This window comes from Aristolochia californica, unplaced genomic scaffold, assembly GCF_029961685.1.
Source record: "Aristolochia californica isolate CCGP_79_NKW_82.1479 unplaced genomic scaffold, dmAriCali1.0.hap1 SCAF_4, whole genome shotgun sequence".
In the NCBI taxonomy this organism is placed as follows: Eukaryota; Viridiplantae; Streptophyta; class Magnoliopsida; order Piperales; family Aristolochiaceae; genus Aristolochia; species Aristolochia californica.
Genome location: NW_027182103.1, coordinates 40,138,358 through 40,165,334, shown reverse-complemented (window position 1 = coordinate 40,165,334; position 26,977 = coordinate 40,138,358). Strand labels below are relative to the sequence as shown.

The 26,977-nt window shown below is 36.0% G+C and overlaps 2 protein-coding genes across 3 annotated transcripts; both read right to left on the bottom strand.

Annotated features, from left to right (window-relative positions):
* Positions 1 to 706: 706 nt before the first annotated feature.
* Positions 707 to 6,285, bottom strand: LOC137962963 (BTB/POZ and TAZ domain-containing protein 3-like). 2 transcript variants are annotated; one of them, XM_068810118.1, is made up of 6 exons: positions 5,960 to 6,285; positions 2,626 to 3,001; positions 2,299 to 2,429; positions 1,563 to 1,869; positions 1,135 to 1,448; positions 707 to 1,034 (listed from the first exon to the last, which is right to left on the bottom strand). In XM_068810118.1, the coding sequence occupies exons 2-6, from the start codon at positions 2,956 to 2,958 to the stop codon at positions 905 to 907; spliced, it is 1,215 nt and encodes a 404-aa protein (XP_068666219.1). In that variant the 5' UTR covers positions 2,959 to 3,001; positions 5,960 to 6,285; the 3' UTR covers positions 707 to 904. The 2 variants fall into 2 exon arrangements, with proteins under 2 accessions (XP_068666219.1, XP_068666220.1); XM_068810119.1 differs by having other exon boundaries at positions 5,967 to 6,285.
* Positions 6,286 to 10,387: 4,102 nt separating this feature from the next.
* On the bottom strand, positions 10,388 to 16,132 carry LOC137962600 (small ribosomal subunit protein uS7-like). The gene is made up of 4 exons (XM_068809568.1): positions 16,025 to 16,132; positions 10,985 to 11,256; positions 10,714 to 10,917; positions 10,388 to 10,618 (listed from the first exon to the last, which is right to left on the bottom strand). Exons 1-4 carry the CDS (start codon positions 16,085 to 16,087, stop codon positions 10,564 to 10,566), a joined length of 594 nt encoding a protein of 197 aa, XP_068665669.1. The 5' UTR covers positions 16,088 to 16,132; the 3' UTR covers positions 10,388 to 10,563.
* Between the last annotated feature and the right edge of the window lie 10,845 nt (positions 16,133 to 26,977).

The window sequence follows — 26,977 nt, the reverse complement described above, 5'->3', positions numbered from 1 at the left end:
TAATCATAATTTTTTTAGTTATGGGATAAAATTTTATAAAATTTATTTATAAAATTTACTTTTTTAATTCTAAATTATATAAATATCACTCTTAATCAAACATAAAAGTGTAATTCAATTAATCGTCTAATGTCTTCTAAGAATCCTCAAAACAAATCTCCTTAAATAACCAATGCCGACCTACTTGAGAGGATGGGATAAATATAATCCCTTTAGTTATCGGATAAAATTAATTTATTCTCTAGTGTGGTTAGTGTCAATATCTAACATCTATCTTCAAAAGGAAAAATTGAAACTTGTATGGGAATGCACATAACCTATAAGCAAACGTAGATTACGAAGACACAAAGTTTTGATGAAAAACTACTCTAGGAAGAGCTTTATGCATTGCAGGCCCGGAGATAGAAACGAAACAAAAAATGACAATGGACAAGTTTTGAACTTCATATCTCAATCTATAATCTTGTATTAGACTGAGCAATTGCAACCAATTATAATCATAAAATTTCTGCTCTAAAACCCTTGCAAGATTATCCTCATAAGAAAAAGGCCAATTTTCTCAGCTGAAAAGGGCAACCTCCCTTCGTCGTCTCCACTTCTTTTCAGACTGTATTTTCCATAAAATCAGAGAAGTTTAAACAGACGTCCAGAACTTAAGACGAAGATTGATCCGAAAATAGGGAAGTCCGAATTTTGAATGAGATGCTACCAATAGAAAATCTCTTTTTATTGCCATTTTACCATATAGAGACCAAGTACAGCTAGATCCCAAAATCCAAACCTGTCTGAACACTTTATTCTTTTGCCGGGGTATTTATTGATTGAGATGCACATTGACAGCGTCCCTTCTATATCATTTTTACAACGACTAAAAGATTAATGATAGAGGGGATTTTGCATTGTCTTACACCTCGGAGGAACCTTTCCAAATGGCCGAGTTTGGCATGCGTGTGACTGCCGTCACTTTTCTTACCAACAACTTCCATTTTGTCTCCTCCTTCTTGCTCTGGCTCTGTATCTTCTCTTTAAAATGCCTACAACAATAGAAGAATTCAATTAGTACTTATAGAAGGGTAGAGCATAATTAGACAATGTGAAGAATATCATCAGAAGTGTTTGCAGCCAAATTCTAACCTGCAGAGAGGAACCTTGCAAACATCAGGTACACTACACATACGGGAATGAAGCTCAAGAAGCTGCCACATGCGTTTACAGTGCATACATCCTCCAGGAACCCGAGTCTTGCAGGTAGAGAAGTGTCGGACCAGTGACTCAATTCCCTTGCAAGCTGGAAAGCCACAGGCAGTTTGGCTCCCTTTAAGCACCTTGTCACGTGGGCCAATGGTCCTACAGCCATCTCTGCAAATATGCAAGAGTGCCTCCATAGCTTCATAAAGTTGCAGATATATCTTTCTCTCTCCCATCTTTTTCAGCCTCTCTTGTTTATGCTAAGTGGGCATTCAGAACAGACAAACAGAGGAAGACTTTCCTTGAAATAGCTGAAACACCAGTTTGAAATTTGTCTAGCTAAACATGCAGAATGACACAAAACTGTAACTTACAGAATCAGCCTCCACGACTAACCCTAGAAGCTCCTGTTCTAGGCTAGGGTCTGCTCGCTTCATTACTTTCCAACCTTCAGATTTGGAAACAGTTTTGAAATTGTTGATGATCAAACGCACACAGAAAAGGGAAAGACGTGGAGCATCAGATTCTCTTGCCAGCTGAAGCACATCAATCACATTCTCTACCGTAAGCAAAGCCTGCTCTAGTGATTTGATGCAAACCTTCTTCAGTGATGGCACACAGAATGTATGAGACAAGACCAGTAAGTGAAGGACAAAGTTTTCCATCTCATCCTGCTTGTAGCTGCAATAAAGGGTCAGATCCAGTATTCCTATAGAAAAATTGTGCAAAAAGAAAATAAAACACTTTGCAGTTGAAACTCATAAACTCCATACGAATCATTTACAGTTTTGGATCCTAGATAACAAGGATTGATTGATGATTAGGAACCCATCAACAAAAGTAACATTAACATTCTGACTAAGAAACTAAGCTTGGCCAGTCCCTAACCATGAACTCCAACTTCTGATCACAATATAGTGGGTCCAACGATGCATTTTGCATATAAAAGAACAAGTGAACATTCACGAAAACTAGATTCCCTTAAACAATACCCAGCTCTAAGCCCACCAATAATAATGCAGGTGCACAACCAAGGAAATAAGCTTGACCATCTAAAACATTCAGTCAGTAAAATGAATAAATAGATGAATGGATTAATTGCAAACAGACCAGGAAGAATAGATGAAGCGCACAAATGCATGGACAGCTTCAAAGGGCACTCCAGGAATTTTGATACATCGGACACCATCTTTAACTTTAGCCTGATCTACAGTATGCCTTAGAACAGGTGATGCAATTCCCTGTAAAAGTAATCTGACCAGTTAGATGTGACTACAGTTCCACCTGCTCCTTATGCTCAGGATGATAAAGCTGCTCAACAACTTTATGTTTGTCTTGAGGGCAATACCAATTCAGGGATTAAACCTTCATATTTCAGGATGATTAATAGCAAAAAATGTCTCACAAGTCCAAAAAAAAAAAGTGATGTGAACTCACCAGAACACTTGAATGAGCCGGAATGATGGCTTTGTTATCTGTGACTATATGGACATCTGCTCTATATCCTTCTTCAAAAAGCTTAATCCAGATGTCTTTTGTTTCTTTTGGGACATAACTATATCCTGAAAGTCGATGAGGTAACTTCGCACCAATGTGATCTTTGCCAGGAAGAGGAGGTGGCTTGGGGATACTACAACTATTGCAAGCAGAAGAAGTGGAAACTTCCGACACAACTAAAAGATCTATTGCACTGCTTTCCTCTAGGCGAATGTTGAAGGCACCCTCAAATGATTGATCCAGCGAGCAAACATCAAGCTCTGTGTAAGCCATTAAATGCTATGCAGGCAAGACGCAGCACGTACAGCCTGATTGCCTGCAGACAAAGCTCATTAATGGTCAGAGGACCATGATGCCCAGAAAGATATCTAATAATATTATCCCAGGGAACATAAACACTTTATAAATTTGATCTATGGCCTATGAATTAGAGTCGAGGTATACAAGCCAATTTGCAGGCTCTTACAGAAATACATAACTACACAAGAAAGTATCCATCATGAACTAGCATGTTCTCAACACTAAGGCAAGACAATTGGATACTAATTCCTTCGTTTGTACAATAATTGCTTTAAAAACTAAGATGGAAAGAGTAAAAAGATTTTGTGGTAGAAGTAACACACATTGATTAAAAAACAAAAGAAAAAGTTGGTTGTGTAAATTGTTGCAGAATGCAACTATCCCCATCATATTTATGTAATAGGAATACAGACACCAAAAAAAGCAGGAAAAGAGATATATTAGGATATTGTGGCATTTTATTTATACCTTAAACCGAATAACAAAACTAAAAGATCACAGGATAGACTGGTGAGATCAGAAGGTGAGGTAATATGATTTTTGTTTACCAGAAAGAAATAAAGACTTTGGAGGAAACCTAAAATAAACTTTCATCAGAATCTGAACACAGATAGATTGCAAAAGAACCTTGAGAGCACAAAGCATTTCAAAAGCTTCAGAAACAGAAATTCCTCAAGCATTTGGTCGTAAAATTTACCTGATAACAGATATGAAAATGACTTATTTTTTCAAACTAGAAACAGCTAGACAACAACGTTTTGAAACCAAACATCCAGCCAAAGCACATATAATCCAAAACTCTTCCCAATGCCTACGATACTCAAGGAACAAAGAATAATTGGTACTAAAACATTTCACTTAATTAAACAAGAGAAATTAGGAAAAGTTAGGGTTCATTGGTAGGGGAACCATTCCATGCCTGAAGTCATTTTCTTAAAAAACCAAAGAAACAAAAACTCCTGAAGATATGCAAGTACAATTATCATTACAGCTCAAATATTACAAAACTAATAGCTTAGGTAGGAGAATCCTGGAACTTCATACAAGTAAGGCACGAAGCCTGCTACCTTTCTTGCTTCCTTGTCTGACAGCGACATTTCAGACAGGAGATGGAATTCAAGATTCCTGACCCTGAGAATGAAATTATACCTTGTAGCCTTCTAAAATAAGAACAAGAGAAGTAGGCTTGACCAAGATGCCATAACCTCAACAAGTTATATGTTTATGTATAAACAATAACTCAGTTGCTAAAAATAGACTGCCCCTCTTTTTGGAAAATGAACAGATCTCCAAGTTTAAGATAAGAAAGTGAGGAACAGAAAAAATCCTGGAACGGACAGCATGTTACAAGAACAAGGAATCAAGGACTAAACAGTTCACTAGGTAGCCACAAAGAAAATCCACTCAAACTAGCAAATAGTGCCAACTCGTGATTAGGGGCATCAATTTTACCCATTTACTCAATTTTCTTTTTACCGTTATCAAATAGAATGAAGAAAGAACAACAATTCTCACCCAGATAAGCATTTGGATAATTTTACCTGATTACCCATTTACTGTTTATTAAATGGTACAAAATGGGTAAGGTTATTCAATACCCAATTAACCAATTATCCGATTATAAATAAGAGGACTTTAGTAAATTTTTATTTGAGATAAAAAATGATTGAAGTTTTTCTAAAAAAAAATTAATATTCTTTTCAGGATTTTGTTGTCCATTAGTATGATTTTGTCCTAGCTTCTACTTATATAATAACGTGATTTTTTTTATACTATGGTTATATAAACTTTTAAGTTGTTTTTGATATTATTTCATTTATTAACCTGATTACCTGTTCTACTGTACAATAAATGGGTAAATAAATGGCATATGGAACAACTTATTCTTCATACCGGTGATACCATATATCAATATACTGTATATAAAAGAAACATAAATGGAGTAGCTTATTCCAGTCCGTTTCTGTAGCATTTACACCCTAATTTGTGAGCAATCTGCAGTGTCAATAGTTATCCGACTTGCTTATACCCCTATGTCGAGGAATTTACAAGGGAAGACGAAACTAGATGCATAAGACTTTATAAAACAAAATAACACCAAATTAACATAAAAAAACAAAGAAAGAAAGTTCGACAGCAACAACATCAAAATGATCAGTTCTTCATAAATAGAAAAAATGCAAAGCTCAACATAAATACCAGATCCAAGAGCTTTTCTTTCAGAAGCTACAAATTTCATTCAGATTTCATTTATAAACGTCATAATTTCAAATTATGACAAACAAAACCTGAAAAATATCAAATTTTGGTATATCAGTATAAACTTTTGCAAGCATTACGAGAACGCGATTCTTAAGAGGAATTGTACAAAAAAGAACAGAAAAGAAAAGGAAAGGAATCCGACTTGTTAAGAATTTTCATTATGCAATCCAGTAGATAGAGAGTATCGAAACTTTTAACCGAGAGTATTCTCTGCCAAATTCCAGCTGTGCGCGTGCGTAGGGTAAATAAACATATACAGAGGAGGCAAAAGAAAAACAATCAACGGAAAATTACTGAAAATGATAAAAGAGAAAACGAAGGAAGATGCCTCATCTTCACTGAGAGCCGTTCGGCACTATCGGACGAAGAAAAACTAGTTTTGTTAGCCTCTCATCGTGACTTTCAAAGGAAAAAACGCGAAAATCACGGGTAATCTACAAATCCTGAAAAGTTCACAAAATCCACATAACTCTTATGACTGCCAGGGCCGGAAACACCAAAAGTAACAGAGGCACCGCGCAGATGAAACATTCACAGACCTCAAATAAGATTATTCAAACCGCAAATATTCATCAAGGAATTTCAATAAAAGGACAGCACAAAGCGATTACTTTATATATAAAAAGTACACAGCGATTCGGATGAGATGAAACGAGAGAAAAAAAAAAAAAAACAACTCAAACACTTGAATTAAATCAGTTAGGGACCTTACACTGCACCTTTAGCTTAAAAAAAAGCTCCTCGATCGGACCGCGAAGGGGCGAACACCGACTCGTGGAAGCTCTAAAAACTAAAAAGCAGGTGTATATACAAGAATCTCCGCCTTTGGCATGGGAGATGGTAAAAGCGGGGAGCTATTTCACGAGCTTCTTCGCTCTGTTGGGACTCCACTCGGAGGAAGTAAGGGACGGAGAAAAAAGGCGGAAAATGGTGACACGAAGGGTGGTGGTATTTATAGGGCGGTTTGTCACTCATCGTCTTTCTAGCTGCGTTATAGATGAAACAATCGTCTCGTCTATTTCTCGGCCATGAATTGAATCCTTCAGTGCTAGATAGTTGATGAATAGATGATCACGAAACAGTCATCTTCCGTTGCATTTATTTATTTTCATGCCACCTCCAACTCCGCTTCCATGGAACGTGAATCTGGTGGAACTGGTTCTAGATGAGATTCCCTGTCACATCCGTCGCGCAATTTCTCGCGAGACAATAATATGGATAGGAAGCAAAGGGATCCAGGAAGCCACTCGGTGGGTCTGGAACTGGAAGTGCCGAAGTGGGATGAAATCACTCGGAAAGGGAAATTGGACGCCGTCCCTGGCACCGACCCGGAGATTTGACGCATGAGCGTGCTTTGGCCAATGAGAACATTCCAGATTGAACGATAAGTGGGGCGGCCGCCGGACAGACACAGAAAGCGGGACCCACCACTTTGGAGCACTTAGGGATGGTATTTAATCTAAGCCAAGCTAGAACCTGCCAATATTCTAATATGGTTTGATATTGATATTTCGACGTCAACTTATATTTCAAATTATAAAAATAAAAAATTATAAAAGAAAAACAAATACCTCCTTCAATAATATTTATTCTATTGGTAAATAATATTATCATATATTGAGGGACCCACAAAGGTTGGTTTATAGTAAATAAGAACAACTATCAACTAACTAAAGAGGGAATTGACGAGAGTAATTAGAGTAAAGAGTAAGTTTCGTAAAAAATCTATGCTTACAAGTCATCTTGGTTTGTTATACTTAAAATCCTTATTTTAAATTTGAGTGCGAGTCGAGCTCAAATAAAAACTGAACTTAACTGGGATTTCACGACCTGACACTAATATGTGTTACATTGGGATAGTGATTGTTGGAAGACATCTCGAAAGTGACATCAAAGTAAATATCTCCCTCACATCAAGAAGTGGCAAATGAGGTAATTTAAAGGTTTTCTCATAAAAATATTACAAAGGTGTAATTAAGAAGATGATATATGTCTACTTATGTTTTTTTATTGTACAAAGCTTGTAACCCTAATGATATTATAGTCATTGTAAACTTCATACCACAACTATAAATAGAGGCTCAATGCATGAGTTAGATTATTAAGTTTTCCATCTTCTCTTTCAAAATTGTCCTTAAAGTTGTTTCCTCTTCCAAGATCTCTAGCGGAGTTCTCTCTTCTTTCTTTCATATTTTTATTTTCTTCCTCTCCTCTTTTACTACCTTGGTCGAGGACCTTGTCAAGATATCCTAAATTCAATAGTGATAGTGCATGTTATCATATGTCTTTTATATTTAAAAATAACAAATCATCCTTATCCCCCATTAAATTAAATTTTTCTTTGATTTTTTTTTGTTTTCTCTCTAATTCTTATGAGCCAGAAAACTATACGAAAAAATATTAAATTAATATTTGATAATTGATATTGTAATACTTTTAGCATAAGGAAAATTTTCATGAAAATTTTGTATTTGACATTTTTTTGTACTAAAAATTTATTGGATAAGTATGGTAAAGTATGTGATTGATTATAAATTTCCATTTATTTCCCTAGAAAAATGCATTAATAGGTCCATTTAATTTTTCTTGAAAATTTATAAAAAAAATCATGAAATTTCCTAGTAAGGCACTAATAAGATTGTATCTAAAAGTTTCTTGAAAATATGTATCCCAAGAAAAACATTTAAATTTTCAACCAGGAGCACTAACAAGGGCACTAATAGGGTCTTATGGACTATCTCTTTGTAAAATGGTTGAAATAAGAATTCAAAAACTCATTAAAGCTATAAAATAGTTGTGTCACTCGGTTTACTAAACCCCAATGTGTGAGGCCTACATGCTTAGATGTTTGCTTATCTAGTGCAGGTTAGATTAACCAAAAGACATTGAATATATTGGCTTGAAATATTCTGCCATGAAAAACTTTTGTTCCGACTCAATTTCTTGCCCATTTTTTGTTTGTAACGATTTTCATAATCCTCTTGAAGTTTTAGCATAAAAGCATATGTCATACAAATTGTTATTAAGAGTACCAACGATCAATCCATGACACAAATAATCATTCTTTTCATATTTGTGTGTAGCACTCATCCCTTTGGTCCATGGTCTTAAGAGTTACTCACATGATGTTTTATTCACAATCACATAAGATAACTTTAAAGTGAGTTCTCGAATTTCCCCATTCTAATATTCCAGAGGTTGATTCTTTTCGAAATTGACGAAACATAAAACTTACAAAACTTGAGTAGCATTATATACACCCAAAAAATAAATGTCGGTGCCGATGCATACCTTTTTTTGTCGAATCACTTGTTTTTTTAGACGTGCACAGTACTGAGACGACCCAAGAACTCAATAAGAGGATAAGTGATTTTTTGTGTCTCACACTCGTTATCAGAATAAAGGGAATCTTGATGCTTATAAGCTTCAAATTCTTTGTTGCTAAAAGTAATGTGAGACCAGGGGAAGGCGGTGTATCAATTGGCAGGATAAGGTGTGACAGGATGTGGTTCTTTTTCCCAAACTGGGGCAGGACTGACCACCACGGAACTGAGGAATTACTGTATCTCTAAGAATAAACTCAGTAAAGTGTTTCTTCTCTACGGAGTAATCTTACTCTGCAAGACGTCGCATGTATCCACTCCTGTATTGCCTGCGAGATCGTCAATTTCCGTAAACCTGTAAAGGGAAAAAGAATGAAAGTCCATTCCGTAGTGTCTGAACCAGCCCGTGCCCAGTGGTGCACTACGTTGCGGCAATTGCTCCTGCACCAAGATTGAAAGAATGTTCCTGCTGTTCTTGACCAGGTGGCGCTGCTTCAGAGGGCACAATACGAGCTGAAGTCGCCGGGAGACCTCCCAGTTCTTGACCAGTGTTAGAAGTTCAGATATCTCTTATAGCTAAGCAGAGGAAGAAAGTTGGCTTGCTCTAAGTGCCTTCAAACTGTTGCAAATAGGGCAGTTGCACTGTTGGATAAACAGTGTTGTATGCATATTATTTTTCAAGAACATACAAGAACAACACTGTTCATGGGTTAATTTAATTATTTTATTAATTTATTTAATATTTTATCTTTTCTCATTTGACATGGATAAGATCCCAGTTGGGTTTCTATAAATGAGCCTTTATGGAATTATATTGTGATAACCAGATAGACATTAATATCGCTTCGAATCTGGTTTTTAATGAGAGAATAAAACACATCGAAGTAGATTGACATTTTATACAAGAGAAATTTCAGGTTATTATCTTATCTCTCAGACATGTTTCATCTAAAAAACAGGTAACAAGTATTCTTACGAAACCAGTCACACCCAAGATTCAAACCACTTTATGCGGCAAACTGGGTATTTACGATATTTTTTCTCCCCCAATTTGAGGGGGGGAGTATTAGAAAATATGACCGTAGTAACGTGGTATGATGTAATTTTCCTTTAATTTTTGCCCTTTTCTATCCCTTCTTAGGGTAACGGGCAATGACAAAATTATAACTTTTCTCATTATTATAAATATAAATTGAGGGGGAAGATTAGGATGTGAGTTTGACCTAAATCCTCCTCACTCCTCTCTCAAACCTCTTCTCAACTTCAAACACTCTCCTTTGTTTCTCTACTCATCTTCTCTCTTCTTCTCTTACCTCGGTTTCTCTTCTCTCATTAGTGCTGAATATCTACAGTACTATCATGAGATCCTAGATCTAACACTGTTATTATTGTAGTTTAAACCCTATATATTATGACAGTGAAGGTTGTTGGAAATGTCTTTCAGGGAAACCTGGGAGGGGTACTTTCCTCTCCATTATAGAAAATAAACCTCTTTGTTCAAATATAAAGGTGACTTCTCTTACCCTTCCCCTATTTATTTTCAAATACTCCTCCTGGGTGTCCTTTCTCTGATAAGAAAGAAATCTCTCTTGGCAAAGAGAGAAGGTAGGCCTCCCTCCTTTCATTGATACTCGAGGGTGGGAGAGGAGAGGAAGAAATCTCTCTCAACTGAGCATGAAGCATAGGAAATCACTAGAGAGATTTTCAATTCAAATTAAATGGTTAATTAAGAATTCGAAACACCTAACTTTCAGTAAATTCAAAGTTCCTATTCTTATTTCCTATAAACATGACATAATAAAATTACCATATTTGAAGAATATCTAACTCACAACATCTATTAATTTACTTGAAACACAAAAATGGATGTGAAGGTTCACCAATCAGCCTAGACAAAATTAAACGAGAGCAAATGCAAAATGAGGTCCAGCACAGGCTCAAGCTATCTACTCATCCTCAAGAAGAAAATACTAAAAGAACATCTACGAACACCTCAACGATTGGCTTTGGCAACACGCTCGATTTCATCTTTCTTCTTAATGGCATAGCTGCAAGAAAATAAAAAAAAAATCAAAAAATCCCATTAAACAATGGGAGAAGGAGAAGTCATGCCCGCACCAAATGCCTGAAATTGACAACTGACCTGTTTGATGAGCCCTTGGCTGCGTTAATAAGCTCATCCGCCAAACACTCGGCTATGGTCTTGATATTTCTGAAAGCACTCTCCCGAGCTCCCGTAGTAATAAGGTATATTGCCTGGTTGACCCTCCTGAGAGGAGAAATATCAACGGCTTGGCGTCTAACCACACCAGCAGATCCAATACGAGTCGCATCTTCTCTTGGCCCACTAAAGCACGCAAATGCAGATAAGCAACCAAATTTGTTAGAGCAAGAAATTTTTAACTTCTCTGTACCTGTTGATAACTGCGTCGACAATAACTTGAATTGGATTAAGGTCAGTGAGGAGGTGGATAATCTCCATAGCATGCTTAACAATACGAACAGCCATGAGCTTCTTCCCATTGTTACGACCATGCATCATGAGGGAGTTTGTCAACCTCTCCACGATTGGGCACTGGGCCTTGCGGAATCTCTTAACCGAGTATCTCCCTGCAGTGTGGGGGACGTAGGTCGCATGTTTGTCTGCAGAGACACCAATATAATCTGCTAAGGAGATGTCACCAACCTGAAAAAAGAAAAAAGCAAAAAAGGAATAAAAAACAAAAAAAATTTTCAAGACAGCATGTCTTCAGCACACCTCCAAAAAATAAGTGACATGATACATGGAATCTTTTTAATGTACAAACAGCTCGGAAAACCATTTCTAGCATTTGAGTAGAGATCTAATGTCAATATACCAAAAAATCCTTCCTGATGTAAAAGTTGTCAAACTTCACTTAAGGAACATGAAATTACTATAAATCCTAACTCACGTCCAATAGCTACAAATATGCACTCTTACACCAGAAATGATTTACATGTATAATAAAAGAACAAACTTGACCAAGGAAACTGTAGTAAACAATGACACTGAGAAGGTAATTAGACAGTTGAAAGTGCTTGTCTAGCCATTATGAGGTTGTCTTCTAGAATATAAGTAACAATATAACTATTTGAGATAATGAATTTTAACATCAATAACAACACAAAAAAAGATCACCAAAGTATGCAAAGTAGCACATATTATTGCTCTGCAATTTGAAAGATTCAGATCTCCATGAGCACTCCAAGAATAACATTAAAAAGTAATCGAAATCACTAAATTTCTGATTTCTCAGCATAATCTCCACAGAGAAGCTCTGTCAACTTACAATTCCTCAAATATAATAAATGTTTCTGGGACAACTCACGAGAAGTTCTAACATATAAAAGACGAGTAAAAATATAAATATCTTTTTGAACTTAAGGCAAAAATGTTTGAACACTCAAAGATGTAAGCAAAGTAAAGAATTGGTTCAAGTGAAAGTTTTGAAAGTTCAATGCTACTGTGGACATGTTTAGGACTGCATAATAGTTTCACTGTTTATAGGAAAAGGTATTGACTAATCAGGTAGGATACATGTTATCTCATTGAATATCTTGAGGAAAAACAAGGGCAGTGGGTAAGATCCAACAAATGCTGGAAGGAAATACAGTAGGGGAATATCTTCATCTCATCCCATGGCTTGGTTACTGTAGTCATAGGGTAGACTAGGTACTAACCTATTCTTTCAAGAATATGAGCTCTCCAAAATGCCTCAAGTCACAATATTACCAGTTGAAGTACCTACCAGTCCATTGGCAATCCTTCTAAAGAGCAGGACACTCCCATCACATTTGAAAGTATTCATGCTGAGTGGTTAAAGAGTTCCTTCAGATTTTTCCATATACTTCTAAATTTTCAAGAAGAAAAAAAAAAGACATATAATTGAATGCAACACTTAGTTTGGTGTGGTACGATCAAATCAAGCTTTTGGTTGGATAAAGTACGTTGCATCAGCAGAACATTTTCATTCAAGTTTGAGTTAGGTTTATAGAACCCAGTCAAGAGAGTAAAAAAGCAGGTAAGGGGCCACAATCAATAGAACCTGGCTTAATTGATTGCACATTCCTACAGTTTCAAAAAGTTTTCCTTGTGCTAGAGGGAGCATCCGTACTTAGTGATTTGTCTGCTAGATGCAAATTTGAAAAAGTTATCATGAACAAACCAGATGCCAAGGAAGTTGTCTCTGTCATTGTAGCAGATGACCCCAGAACATAGAAAGCTGGAAAATGGAATCCTCAGGTTGGATCAAACCAACCAGTTATCATAGAAACCTTATGTCAACCCAAACAGCAATATAATTAGTCAGGACAGAAAGCCCCATGGAACCACGAAATGTGTCATAGTTCTTTCTCATCCATGACTCCATATTGGAACTAACAACCCCCTTTCCTAGTTTCCACTTCCGAACCAGGCCATGCATCAGCTTCTTACTTCAGACCTTGGAAATAGATATGAAGCAAACTCACAAAACTTCAATAAACCCAAATTAAAACTGGTGCCGATGCGTACCTTTAGTCAATCTGCTTCACCAATCAGATAGAAAATAATACCTATGTTAGGCCCAAGGCATGTATTCACTGTCTTCGAAAAAGATTTGCCTCCTATAGTGCATAGGATGTTGATGATCCCTTCCTAAGATACAATGGATCTTTTTGCCCTCTTAGACGTGCACAGTGCTAAAATGGCCCACAAACTCTACAAAACCTTTTATAACTACTCGAACAGAGGATATTTCCTCCTTTTCTTTCAAGAATGATGGAATTTCTCTTAGGAACATGAAGAACAATTTCTTCTTTTCAGAGCTCAGATTTCTTCTTGTATCTCTCTGACGTTCTGAAGCTCTATTTATAAAGCTTTCTGACTCTTCTGGGGAAAATACACCTCTTGATCCGACCGTCCAGATCTGTAACTGCTTTGATCTAACGGTTTAGATCATTGACCCCTCTGACCGTCAAATCTATAACCGCTTTGATATGACGGTTCATATCTGTAATGACTTTTGATCTAACTGTTGGATCTGTAACGACACGATTTGACCATTCAGATTTGTAATCGCTTGATCCGACGGTTCAGATCTTGTAACCATTTGATCTGATGATTCAGATCTTGTAACTATTTGATCTAACGGTTTAAATCTATAACTGCCTGATCAAATGGTTAAGATTTATAACCGTTTCTATCCAACGCCCCTGATCTTGATCCATCCTAACAGTTGAATTGATCCATCCAACGACCCACTTGAACAACAGTGATCGACCACACACATGCAAGACAAAACACACGTGCGGGCATGAGAGACTCGCATATGCGTGTGTGTCTCACACAAACTCAAGGAGGATCGGTGGATATCTCTATTTAATCCGGGGAAATCACCATTACTTTTAGAAATGTGGGACTAAAGGAAATGGAACCAGGAGGAAAAAAATGCTTTTGGTCTAGACAGGTATTGATCCTCCATCCTCAAGCATATATCACAGTGCTTTGACCAACCGAGCTATACACACGTGCGTATACCTCTTAGATGAGTGTACGTTTTATTTCCAAAAACCTCTGTCATTCCCCACCATTTTTGAAAATTGAAAACCAAGATATGATTAGATTGGATCAGGCTCGAGCAATTAGTACACTATAGCTTTTGATGACAGGTGTCTTTTGAACTTGAACCTACATCTAGTTGAAATTTCGACACCCACACCGATCCTAAGTGCACAAATCTTGAACAATAGGAGGTTTTAAAAATAAAGGGAACCACGTTCACAACAAGTATGCAAGTGTGTTTGACCTGGTTGGTCTGTCATATATGCTTGAGACTGCAAGTTTGAGACCTGCCTAGACCAAAGTCATGTTTTTTCTTTTGGTTTCATTTCGTTTAGTCCCACATTGCTAAAAGCAATAGAGACTTCTTGGGTTAAATACAAATATCCACCAATCCTCCTTGAGTTCATGAGAGACTTACATACGCACGTGTGGGACGCTTTCATACTCGCTTTTGCACATGGTCTCGCACATGTGTGGTCACACATGTTCGCACGTGTTTGGATGGTCCCACATGTCACATGTGTGACATGTAAGGCCGAATCAAGATGAGTTTTTTTTTTATCAAATCAATCCTACTGTTGGGATGGATCAAAATTAAAGTCGTTGGATGGAAATGGTTATAGATCTTAACCATCAGATCAGATGGTTATAGATTTTAACCGTCAGATCAGTTAGTTATAGATCTGAACTGTTAGATCGAACAGTTACAAAATCTAAATGGTTGGATCAAGTGGTTACAGGTCCTAACGGTTAGATCGTGCCGTTACAGATCTAATAGTTAGATCAAAAGCTGTTATGAATCTGAATTGTCAGATCAAAAGCTGTTATGAATCTGAATTGTCAGATCAAAGCAGTTACAGATCTAACGGTCAGATTGGGATCAATGATTTGAACCGTCAGATTGAAGCGATTACATATCTGGATGGCCAGATCAAGAGGTGATTTTTAACACAAGAGTAAGAGAACTCTATAAATAGAGCTTCCAAACGTTAGAGAGATACAAAGAAGAAATCTGAGCTCTGAAAAATGTTTTGAAAAGAAGATATTGTTTTTCGTGTTCTTGAAAGAAAAAGAGAAAATACTCTATTCAATTCAGTTTGAGCCGTAAAAAAAGGTTCTGTAAAGTTCATGGCCCACTTAGCACTGTGCACATTGAAGAGGGCAAAAAAGTCCATTATATCTTGGAAAGGGATCGCCAACATCCTATGCATTATAAGAAGCGAACATCTTTCAAAGACAGTGAATACACGACTAGGGCTTGACAGAGGTATTATTTAATTATTTTATGTTTGATTGGTGAAGTGGATCGACAAAAGGTATGGGTTTATTTAAGTGCTTATTGAAGTTTTGTGAGTTTGCTCTATATTATCACAACAATCTGTTATCATCGAAACTTCAGGACAGCAAGCCCCATGGAACCACAAAATGCGTCATAGTTCTTTCTCATCCATGAGTCCAAATCAGAACCAACAACCCCTTTTCCTAGTTTTCACTTCCGAACCAGGCCATGCATCATCTTCTTACTTCAGACCCCCCGTCAAGTTGAGCCAACATCGGACAAGTGATTTGAACAAAATATGCACGGATATTCCAACAGACAAAAAGCTTAAACGGCACGCAACATGGAATTTAGCGTTTCATTTGACCTTCTCTTTTACTGACTGCGAATCACCCAAAGTGGTCAGTAGCTTACGAACAACAAACAGATATCATTGTTATTTCCACGTCGATCGAACATCCTAGATCAGATCAACGTCACTAAGAGAATAAATCCTTTGGATTGCAAGAAATAGTAAATCTAGATGAGACCAACATTAAGATAGTAAACACACCGATGCAAAAAGAATAGAAAAATCAAAGAGTGACCGTAGAAAGAGAAAGGAAAACGGACCGAAACGTCTTCAAAGGTCCATCTATTGAAAAGTTTCACTTCTGGTTGTTGGACGACCTCCATGGCAACACGATCAGAGAGCCTCAGACGCCCAGAAACCCTAACACCTCTAAGACCCCAACTAATAAAGCCGTCACAGCTTGACAGAGGCAAGAGAAATTATCTTAATACCCTCAATCATCTTGTTAAATTACTATAATACCATAACATGAGGCCGCCGAAATCTTCTGATACTGGCCCATCATCGCATATGGGCCGAGATGTATCTAATTTTTTTGTATCGAACTCTGATGTATAAACATCTTGGGAGTACACATAGTAACATGAGTTTGGGTTGTGATTCACTATAAAACCCTTATGTTTTTATCTGCAATTGATATTACATTATATTAATTGTGTTGAGTGCCACTTTAGGAAGAAAATTGAAAATTGGCCTTTAGAGCAAATAAACCTATTCACCCTCCACCTCCAAATCGGTCTGTAACACAAGGGAATAAGGACGTTAAGTTGCCAAGATTACCAATAAGGTGTTCAGAGGCTCTGGAATCAATGATCTAAGATGTTGAATTGGAACATGAAGGAAGAAAGTACATTCCAAGGTAGTAGCAGTGGCTATAGGTGTACTTGAAGAGGCGATCGTTAATGTTTGAGTTTCCGTAAGAAATCATAGTCCTCCTGTATGATATTCACCTAGCCTCTAGAAGGGTCTGAAGTGACCTCTTTATCGGTTTATGTTGTTGATGTTGCTTAGCTTTGTAAAATCTGGTTTCCCATGTAAATTTTAATAGCTCTCAACCACATGATTATTGAGGCTAAAAGGTTTACTTTTTGTTTTGACCAGAATTTGAGGTAGAAGTTGAATCTTTACTTCTCCATCCGCATCTACAACAAAATCTACCTCTTCTTCCTCTTCTTCTTCCATAGTTGCCACTCCCCCTTCCTTAGGAGAACATGGTTGCGTTTTCTAATTACTCTAGCTGAGATGTGGGCTCATTGTTTCGAATGACCATTGCAGCACAAACCTCATAAAAAGGTCTAGCAGAAGAGCTAAGTGCCTGAGTTTTTGCAACTTTGAGATAGAGCTTTTAAGTTCGTAAAGCATATGACAAAAATAAGTGATCTATTTGTCTTTCTTGGGTTACAATATTAGTAGAATATGACGGTGTAATTTTCACTCTTGCAAGAGATCTTGAAATCTAGCAAAGTCCTCATGGAGATTATCGCCTTGTTTTGTCATATACATCTCTCGGAAAATATCATAAATCTTTTAAAGATTGTCAGGAGTGGAATATAATTTAAAACAAGTCTCCCAAATATCTTTGGTTGTATCCAAGTGAACAAAATTGTTAGCAACTGGTTCATCTATGCCATTAATTAGCCAACTTATGACTAAAATGTCTTCCTTCAACCACTTATGATAGGAAGACTTAGCTTGTTCTACAACTGGCTGTGTCAAGTACCCAACAAGATCTGTTGTAATAAAAAACATTTTGACAGATTGGGACTATGATGAATAATTACTTAGCCCCTTGAGTGGAATGATAGTGATTTTTAAAAACCCTTGTTTGCTGAATTCAACGTAGAAGGATGCAACTTTTTGTGAGCTTTCAGCCATCAGACCATACACAAACTAAGATCTTCTCAATTGCTAAAGAGGAAGAACAATAACACAATTTGATATTAAAAGTGTAGAAGAAACTTCAACTAGGGAAACCAATTAGAGAAAACACAAGTGTTGAAAACAACTACATGTATGAAATTGTAGCAGTTGTATGTAAGCTCTCGTGCTTGACATGGATGAGCTATAGGATGAAAAACACCATGGTTGAAGCAAAGACTTCACTTAATTATGCCTTTAATGCTCACAAAAACTTTTAAGGCATGGAATAGAGCTTAAACACTTGGAATCAAACAACTTCACATTCAGCCATTAGTTTGAAAACCTAACATCGGGTTTAATGACTTTGACAGATAATACCTCTTCAAAATCTAACAAATTGGAATCAGAATTCAAAGGGAAACTTTTGAAAATTGTAGAGTGATTTTATGGCATCAATAAAACTGATTTTTGATACCAAAGAACCTTCAAAGAAAAAAACTCACATTTAGCCCTCTTATATGTATCTAAAAAAAAATATTTTGAGAGAGTTCAACACTTGACTTGGGGAAGCAACATGGGTGCTTAGATTGATGATTTAAAGAATCAAAACACCCACAAAAGGATACCTTATTAACCTGGTTTAACCACAAGGCCTTGCTAGAATTTACAGTACATGGTTGCACCAAAGGTAGATAGAGAATGCTCTCCTTTCCATGCTCCTTTGTTTAAATTTAAGCAACTTAACAAAACCCTAGAGTCTCTGTTATGATATTATGTTAGATTATAGGGTTTCATCCTTAAAAGAGCTGCTTTTGAGATGAAGAAAAGGGAGGAAGGAGAAGAAGAAGAAAAAAAAGAGAAAAACTTAGAAGAAGATGAAGGAGAGGAGCATGAGTGAGATTGATTCAGGGTTTCTCAAGGAGAGCTTGAGTCTGCTTGCCCTGTCCTTTCTCTTATTTATAATGTAGGGTAGAAAACCCTTACACATGACAAAGATACAAAAAAAAAAAGTAAAAATCTTAAAGATAACAAAGTATGAACTAAACCTCTTAATTACAAGAGATACCATTAATACTTCTTCAACAAAATTGTCTCTTGGCTTGGAAAATATAATAAGTATTTGTAGACTATTAGTACTGGAGTACAACTTACCCATGTATCTCAAATAATTTTTGCCATATCAAGATGAATAACATTAGGCCACACTCTCATCCATGTTAATATGCTATTAATCTACCAATTAATCACCAAAGTATCTTCTTTTAGCTACCTTTTATAGTTGGAAACTTTCTCATTAATTGGAGGATATTTGATAAAGTGATCAACAATATCTCGAGTAATAAGGAATCTCTTGATAAATTGAGCCAAAGAAGGATAATTTGATACACCTCGAGACAAATTGTGGTTGTTTTAAGAAAGTCTGATTCCAAATTCTAAAGAGGGTTCATGTGATATTTCTTCCTTGGTAGCATTACAAGAAACTTACCTTGAAAATATTCAATCAAGGAGTTTGCATGCTAAAATAGCCTTAGAGGCCTATAGTTTGCATGCTAAAATAGGGAAGTTTTGCAACCTTTTATAATTCGAGTATGGGTGCTAAAGAAAAAAAAAATCTTTCTTTTCTGAGAGATTCTTAATGTAAAAGTGTTTGAGATGTTTAATATAGAATAAAAAAAATCAGAATAAAATATTTTTCTTAAGGAATTTTAGAAACCTCCAAAAAAGGATGATTCAAGGTTCAATTAGGGTTTCAAAAAACAAGAAGTAATAATTTCAGCCACATTAAGGGGCTCCTAAGGCTGAAAAAACACAAGGATTAATCTTTTTGATTAATAAAAAGAATGGCTTAAAGGAAAGACCCAAGGGACTTGGTTTTTTCAAGTTCAACAATTTGAAGATTAGGCATGGAACATGGTACTCACGTGCATAAAAAACAAAGAATGGAGTTTCCATCGAATAAAAAGAGGGCTAATCAACCTATATAAAAAACTCAACCATCATTGGTTCAGGGAAAATAAAAAAAAAACTCATCTTTAAAGAAGAAAGATGCCAACTATGCTTGATTCTTCCATGATCAACCGAAATTCTAGTCCAATGTGACAACTTGAGCCCCATAAGTTTAAGTAAGAACTCAGTTCACCAGTCTCGATCAAAACTCATAAAGATTAGACATCACTTCATTAGGGAGTTCCTTCAGACCAAAGTTATTAAAATTGAGTTTGTTCCCACCAAAAATCAATTAGCGAACATATTTACAAAACCATTAGGATTTGATCGTTTTTTAAAGCTCCGAGGAGAACTAGGCATGGGCAACCCACCTTGATTCACTTAGGTTGAAAAATATGAGCTTAATGAACACATCCCACCTTAGTAGTGCCATAAGAGTGAAGTGGAAATCAAAAGATTATATTTCTATCACTCTGGATAGGTCATTGATCAATCAATGCTTATTGGTTGAACAATCAACTTGAATGATTGATTGATCAATCAACATAGAATGATCGATTATTCATGGCACAAAGTGAGAAGTTGAAGAGTCTTAAACGATTTTTTACCCAATCTCTTCACTCCAAATCATTCCAAGATCCTATTTCATCATTTCCTAAGAGCTTCATTGCCCTAGTCCTCTATTCCATTTAGATTTTTGAGCTATTCCCTATCAAATCCAAGGTTAAAACTCCATTTTAGCCTCTTCTCTCTCAAAAACTGATTTTCTACAATGGTGAGGACCAAGTTCATGGCAAGGAAGCCTTCTCAGCAACTAGGAATTTTTGAGGAAATGCCCAATCGGAGGGAGCATTTGCGGAAAAGATAACAAAAAGGGTAAGTATTTCACAAGCTTCACCTCCAAGACTATCGTAGAGCTTAGTGGGCTTGATCGTGCATTTTGAAAAAGAGAAATCCATGATTTTGAAAGAATATTTAGGCCATACATGGGCCTCTTGGCAAGTGATGAAGGCGTTTACCCACTTTTGGTAAACGTCTTCTATACTAACCTTGAGCTTGTGGAAGTTACCCCATGTAATTTGAGGCTCAAACATTACGTAAAGACGAAACTATCTCTCTTGAGACTACTGAGCTCAATACGATACTTGGGATGACGTCTTTGGGATTCACCAGATTTTTCAAGGAGAGCGCCTATGGACCTCCATAGCGAGTGCCCTCAAATTATCCAAGATGCCATCCAACTAATCTTTGGTCAGAACGCCAGAAGCTCCTATGAAGTGAAGATTAAAGATCTTAGAATGGAACATCTTGTTTTCATAGAGATTGTTACTCATATCCTCAACTAGAGGAAAGGAACATTCTCTAGCCTCACCATCACAAATATCTTTTGGCTATGGGCGATCATCAGGAAGGTAGACTTGGGTTATGGTTAGTTCATGGTGAGTTGTATGATGGATATCACTACTAGCTCGTGAGCCGATGGCCTCTTGTTTGCTCAAGAGATTACTACCATCTTCCTTCACTGTGGAGTTGACTTATCGTATGAAGAATCGATGGACATCACGAAGAAAATGTCAAATGGGAAAACCAAAGTTGGAAAGTTTGTCTTCACCAAATGGCCGAGTCAATGTGACATCATTTAGAGAGAAGCACCACCAAATGTCAAATTTGGAGATGAGTCCAGATCCTTAGACCAAACAATACGAGTTAGCAAAGAGGAGGAGAGTTGAAGGCATATCTTCCTCCACTGACCGACAATCTGCCCTTAAGGACTCAGTGGATGATGTCTAGGTTACTCAGACAGTGATTCTTGCTATACAAGAACAACTAAAAGCCCAACAAATCGAGATTTGTGAGAGCCAACAAAGGATTTAGAGCTTGTTCGAGACCATCCTCATTTGTTTGCTGCCTCCCGCTTAGATCTCTCTCTATTCCTTTTAACCACTCTTTTTGGTCTCTAGGGGGGTGGGGGTGGAGGGTTGTATTATTGCACCTTTGGTTCAACTTCAAGTTCAAATTTAAATTCAAGTGAATGATCTAATTCAACTTCGAGTTCAAGTTAGGTGTTAATGTGGACGAGTTCATATGCACTGGAAAAAAGTTTCTAGTGTTAGTGCCCCAAAAACAAGAGAATGAGTAACTTGTTATAATATACTTACATGGAAAATATATACCTAAGCAAATAATTAACCAAAACAAACATGATTACTACACTAATAAGTAATTTAATGTAGAATTAAAATATATTAATATACTAATTAATAAAATAAGATATTATATTAATTAATGATTGCAGTTATTGTATTGGTGTCTAATTAAAAATAAAATTCTGAATATATAAATTAATTAAAAAATAAAGAACTATAATAACAAATTTAAAAAAATTGAAATATAAACATTTTTAAATAAAAAATTAATTATGGTAAAATATAATACAAATAATAAAATCTTAAATAGCATAAAGAATAAAAAATTGAAGACACAGTGAAAGTTGAATGTAAAATAAATAAATAAAAAATAAAAATAGAATAAATAATTATAAATTTAAAGTAGAAATGGAAAATTTAAGTATTAGTGTTTAAAAAATTAAATAACTTAAAATAGAAACTTAATAAAAACATAAAGTAAAACAAAAAATAAGATTTAAGCTTGAGTATAAAACAAAAAGAAAGATAAAAGAAAATATAATAAGATATCTTCATCTTTTTGTTCGTTCCTCCATTTGCAGGAGCCATTATAATTTTCAGCAAATGCGTCTTCGCTCCATATTCATAATCGGATAAATCAGGGCAAATGGTTTGACCCTTTAAAAAGAAAGATATTATTGAATTTATGGAAAAGAGAAATATTTCATTCACTTATTATAATCAAAGTACATGAACCTCTATTTATAATAGAGGAAAGTAGTAGAGTCCAACTACAATTAAACTATATTTGTCCCAATTACACCCAAACTCTAACACTTAAAGATAAGTCCTAGCATAATTAAATAACCCAATATAAATAGAAGACTAACATGACTAAAACACCTTTAAACTGAAACTCTTCTGTGAGACCTGCTTCCATAATAATTGTGGCTCTATTAGACTTTTTATTGTGTAAGACTTCTTGTGCCACCTCACGTGATCATGGTGGGTTCCAACACTCTTGGATATGTGGGCCTTCATTGGTCGTGTGTGCTTGGGCCCATCTTTCCACACTCCCCCTCAAACTGGGGGTGAAAGAACATCATGAACTCCCAGTTTGTTGCAAATGATGTATATGATCTTCTCGTATAAAATGGCAGTCCTCCATATCTTCCAACACTCCTCCTCACGCTAGTGGTCTCTTCCATGAGGCCCAACTGGCATAAGATAAGTGAGAGTAAAATCACTCCAAGCCATATGACATTGTCTATAAGTAATGCTCATAAGTGTAATAAAACTCCTCTATCACTGTGTCCCTCCACAAAATAACGACTCTTAAGTGTCAGGAGTAATAAATGCCAATTAAGGGGGGTAACATATATGTAGTAATAAGTTCCACCATCACAGTGTCCCAACCCGGGCACCGACTCTCATAGGTAGTAATGGATGAAAAAGGCCTACCATTCACAAGACGGTGACGTGATACATAAAAAATGCCTACCATTCCCAAGACGACGATAAAAGATGTGATAAATGGATAATAACTATCATTCGCAAGACGGTGAAAAAAAACCCGCGAGTACATAAAAAAGTCTCAATGGACTTAAAACACCCAACCATGATGGACTTAAACTCCCAACCGAAGCAACACGCAAAAGGTTGGCCCGAAGATGTATGTGAGAGTCAAATAAAGGATGGTAGGAGTGAGGTTGTCAAATAACCAATAGATAATGGGTAAAGAGGAAGATAGGATGTTGAGGCCACCACTTCTTCAATAATAATGTCTCATCCAAATAGACATAATAACAACAACTGAAATAGGCATGGGCCCATGTAACATGAACCAAAATAATAAAATCCTTGCAAAAGGACCCATGAAATAATCCGATGCGAGTATCTGCACCAAATAATATGTTGCGAAAACCTCAAAATAATAATCTAGCCAGAGAAATAGAATCGAGTCGAGCCAAGTCAGGTGTCACCAATAATTACCACAATAATTACTACGAGTCAGGATTCTTGATCTCCAATTTTCTTTGCTGTAAAAAATTTCTTCTTAGATGCAAAAACTTCATCTTTTGTGCTCCCCCTTTCTTTAATATTTTATGCTGTTGTACGAACCTCTTTTGCAATCTGACCTTTGCTTCTTCAAATGTCGATTTCTCTTTGTAAATAACTACGATTGCAAATAATCATTTTTCCTTGGAAAGTAGACTTGAGTATCTTTATTTAAATATATAATATGTAATATGAAATGCTCAGTATAGAGGTGAAAACATAAATCAAAGAACAGGTATATGGAATGAAAAAAGAGAAATACTAACCTAAACTACTAGAGATAATAAATAAAAAAAATCATATTACCTTTGTGGGTTGATCGAGTCAACTCACAGAACCTGATACCATGTTGAATTTATGGAAAAGAGAAATACTTCATTGACTTGTTATAATCAGAGTACATGAACCTCCATTTATAATAGAAGAAAGTAGTAGAATCCAACTACAATTAAACTACCTTTGTCCCAATTACACCCAAACTCTAACACTTAAAGATAAGTCTTAGCATAATTAAATAACCCAATATAAATAGAAGACTAGCATGACTAAAACACCTTTAAACTAAAACTCTTTTATGAAACCTTCTTCCATAATAATTGTGGCTCTGATAAACATCTTATTGTGTAAGACTTCTTATGCCACCTCACATGATCATGGTAGATCCATATCTTATGGGCTTGGGCCTATCTTCCAACACTCTTGGATATGTGGGTCTTCCTTGGTCGTGTGGGCTTGGGCCCATCTTCCAACAATTATCTCTATTGATTTTCTTTTTCTTTTTTCTCAACCTTCTCTTCACTTCACCAGCTCTGATACAGACCCCGCGTCGGGTATAGAAATTGTTGTTTCCATAGTGTTCTACTTGCTCAACTTTTAAAAATAAAATAAAAGTAGAAGAAGAAGAAGAAATCGTTGCCCTTAAACCTCTCCAGAACTCCACCCTTTCCATTTTGTCCTCTTCAAGGAGGTCATGATCCCACATAACCATCCATATGTCCAACGTTTGTTGGAGTAGTAGGAGTCCTCGGAGGGCAATTGAATGCAGGACGGAGACGAGACCCACCTCTTGGAGAAGCGAGAAGGAGAAGGGAGAGGGAGGCCGAGAGGGAGAGTGAGTGCATGAGAAAGGGAGGGAGGCTGAGAGGGAGACGATGCCGAGAGAAGAAAAAAAATCGGGAGGAAGAGATCACGAGAGGCTGTCCCAATGGCTTCAACTAGATGAACCAAAATTTTGGGTGGAATCTAGATTCAGCCGTTTAAGCCTTGGGCGACGTCAAGTGAATTACATGCTTTATTCACTTGAAGCCGACGGAGGTGCACCACTAACCGGTTCAAGTGAATGAATCATGTAATCATATAAACTTCAAGTTCAAGTTCACGTTGACTAAATCCCCCACCCCCCTCTTCCCTGCGCTTAGTGTCCATTATATCCTTGTACTTCTGTTACAAAGACTTTAGTTGTTCTTGAGTCAGGCGGTTGTGCTAAAATTTGACCAAATATTTCATATTATATGCATATTTTATATGCATTACTTGTTACAATTATGCTCTTGTTAAATTATATGTTCACAATATGTTCCTATTTATGTTCATAATTAAATTATATTTTTTTTTTATCATTTTGTATTATATTAGACCTTAGATATATACTATGCTCAATATTTCTTTCATATCCTCAAATCAGTATGTTATTATGTTATTATTTAATATTGTGCTAAAAAGTTTTACCTATTACCTTTCTATTAGTTTTGTATGTACCTGGAGATTAGTTCCATATTATGCTCCATCTTAATTTTATAGACATTAAAGTCATATTATGCTCAAATTTTCACGTTATGCTCAATTTGTTTTTCTATTATGTTCATATTATTATTAGAGATTTGACTCTAGCAATGAAAAGTAAATTTGTTGTTAAATAAAGTAATAAAAACACCACGATGCTCTAGGAAATTTTATGTGTTTCCCCTAAGGAATCCCAGTAGAATTAAGTGATGGTGCTCAATCATATGGCTTTACAAGATATCTGACTTGAGGATTAGAGTTGCCTACATAAGGCTTGTCCAATTTCAAGAGCAAAGATTACTTGCTTAAACTTAAGCATACTCACTACCTCTTAATAGATAAATACAACAATTAAGCACAAACAAAATTAAACCCAAACCTACTACGACTTTCCAAAGTGAGAGTAGCTCAAACGAATGGAATTAATTGGATTTAAAAGTATAAAGCACTTTGAAAACTTTGATCGATAATCTAAAACTCCAGCTTGTGTAAGACAACTCAAGAAGAATGCTTGTTTGAAAACTTAGGCATTAAATTAGTTTTTGAACACAAACTATTGACATCACTTAAAGTGTGAGAGCTTAGCACTAAGATCATCCAAGTACTTTAATAGATTTAAAAAAATATTGAAGTAAAAGTACTTAGGTTCACTAATGCAACTACATAAAGGACTTGACTATACGACTCAAAATAACTTTCTTGGAAATTAACAAGTAATTTCAAAATCAATGCTTATTGAGCTTAGCATGATTCGGAGTTATAGCAATCAAGGATATTAGTTACCTGTTCTGTACTTTTGAGCGTAAGACAGACGGGTCATTCATACAATGAATTCGAAACTAAATACTCAAAAACAATTTTTGGAACATATAAATGGTTTACAAATTAAAATAAAATTTTCTAGTACAAATTCGAGCTAGCACAAACAAGGATTCAAAAATAAGAGAGTGTTGTACTTAGCTTTTCTAGAATAAAAAAGAGGAGCACTTGAGAGCAAATCCAACCTCCATAATTGATTTGAAACCAAGAGAACACTTTGGAGACGTCATGATCATCGAGAGAAGCATCATATCCAAAATCATGCAAAGATGAGATTCAATATAATAGCTCTAACATTCAAAAATATGTTCATTAGGGCTATTCAAAATTGTTAGAAAGAATCTATGAAAAAATCCAAAAAATACTTTAAATGTACGGCTTGATTTTTTGAACACTGTTGATATGAAAATTCAATCATCAAAATTAGGACTCCTATTAATAGTCAAGATTGAATTGACCCGATCAATTGTCAAAATAGGGAGGTTTAGTCAAATAGTCAATCAATGGTCAAAATTAGGGTTGAGTACTGAGATCAAGGCCTCATCAATGGTCATGATAAAGCCGATTGCACGGGCCACGATTAAGATCAAATCAAAGGGGAATGCCACCTAAGTGATACTT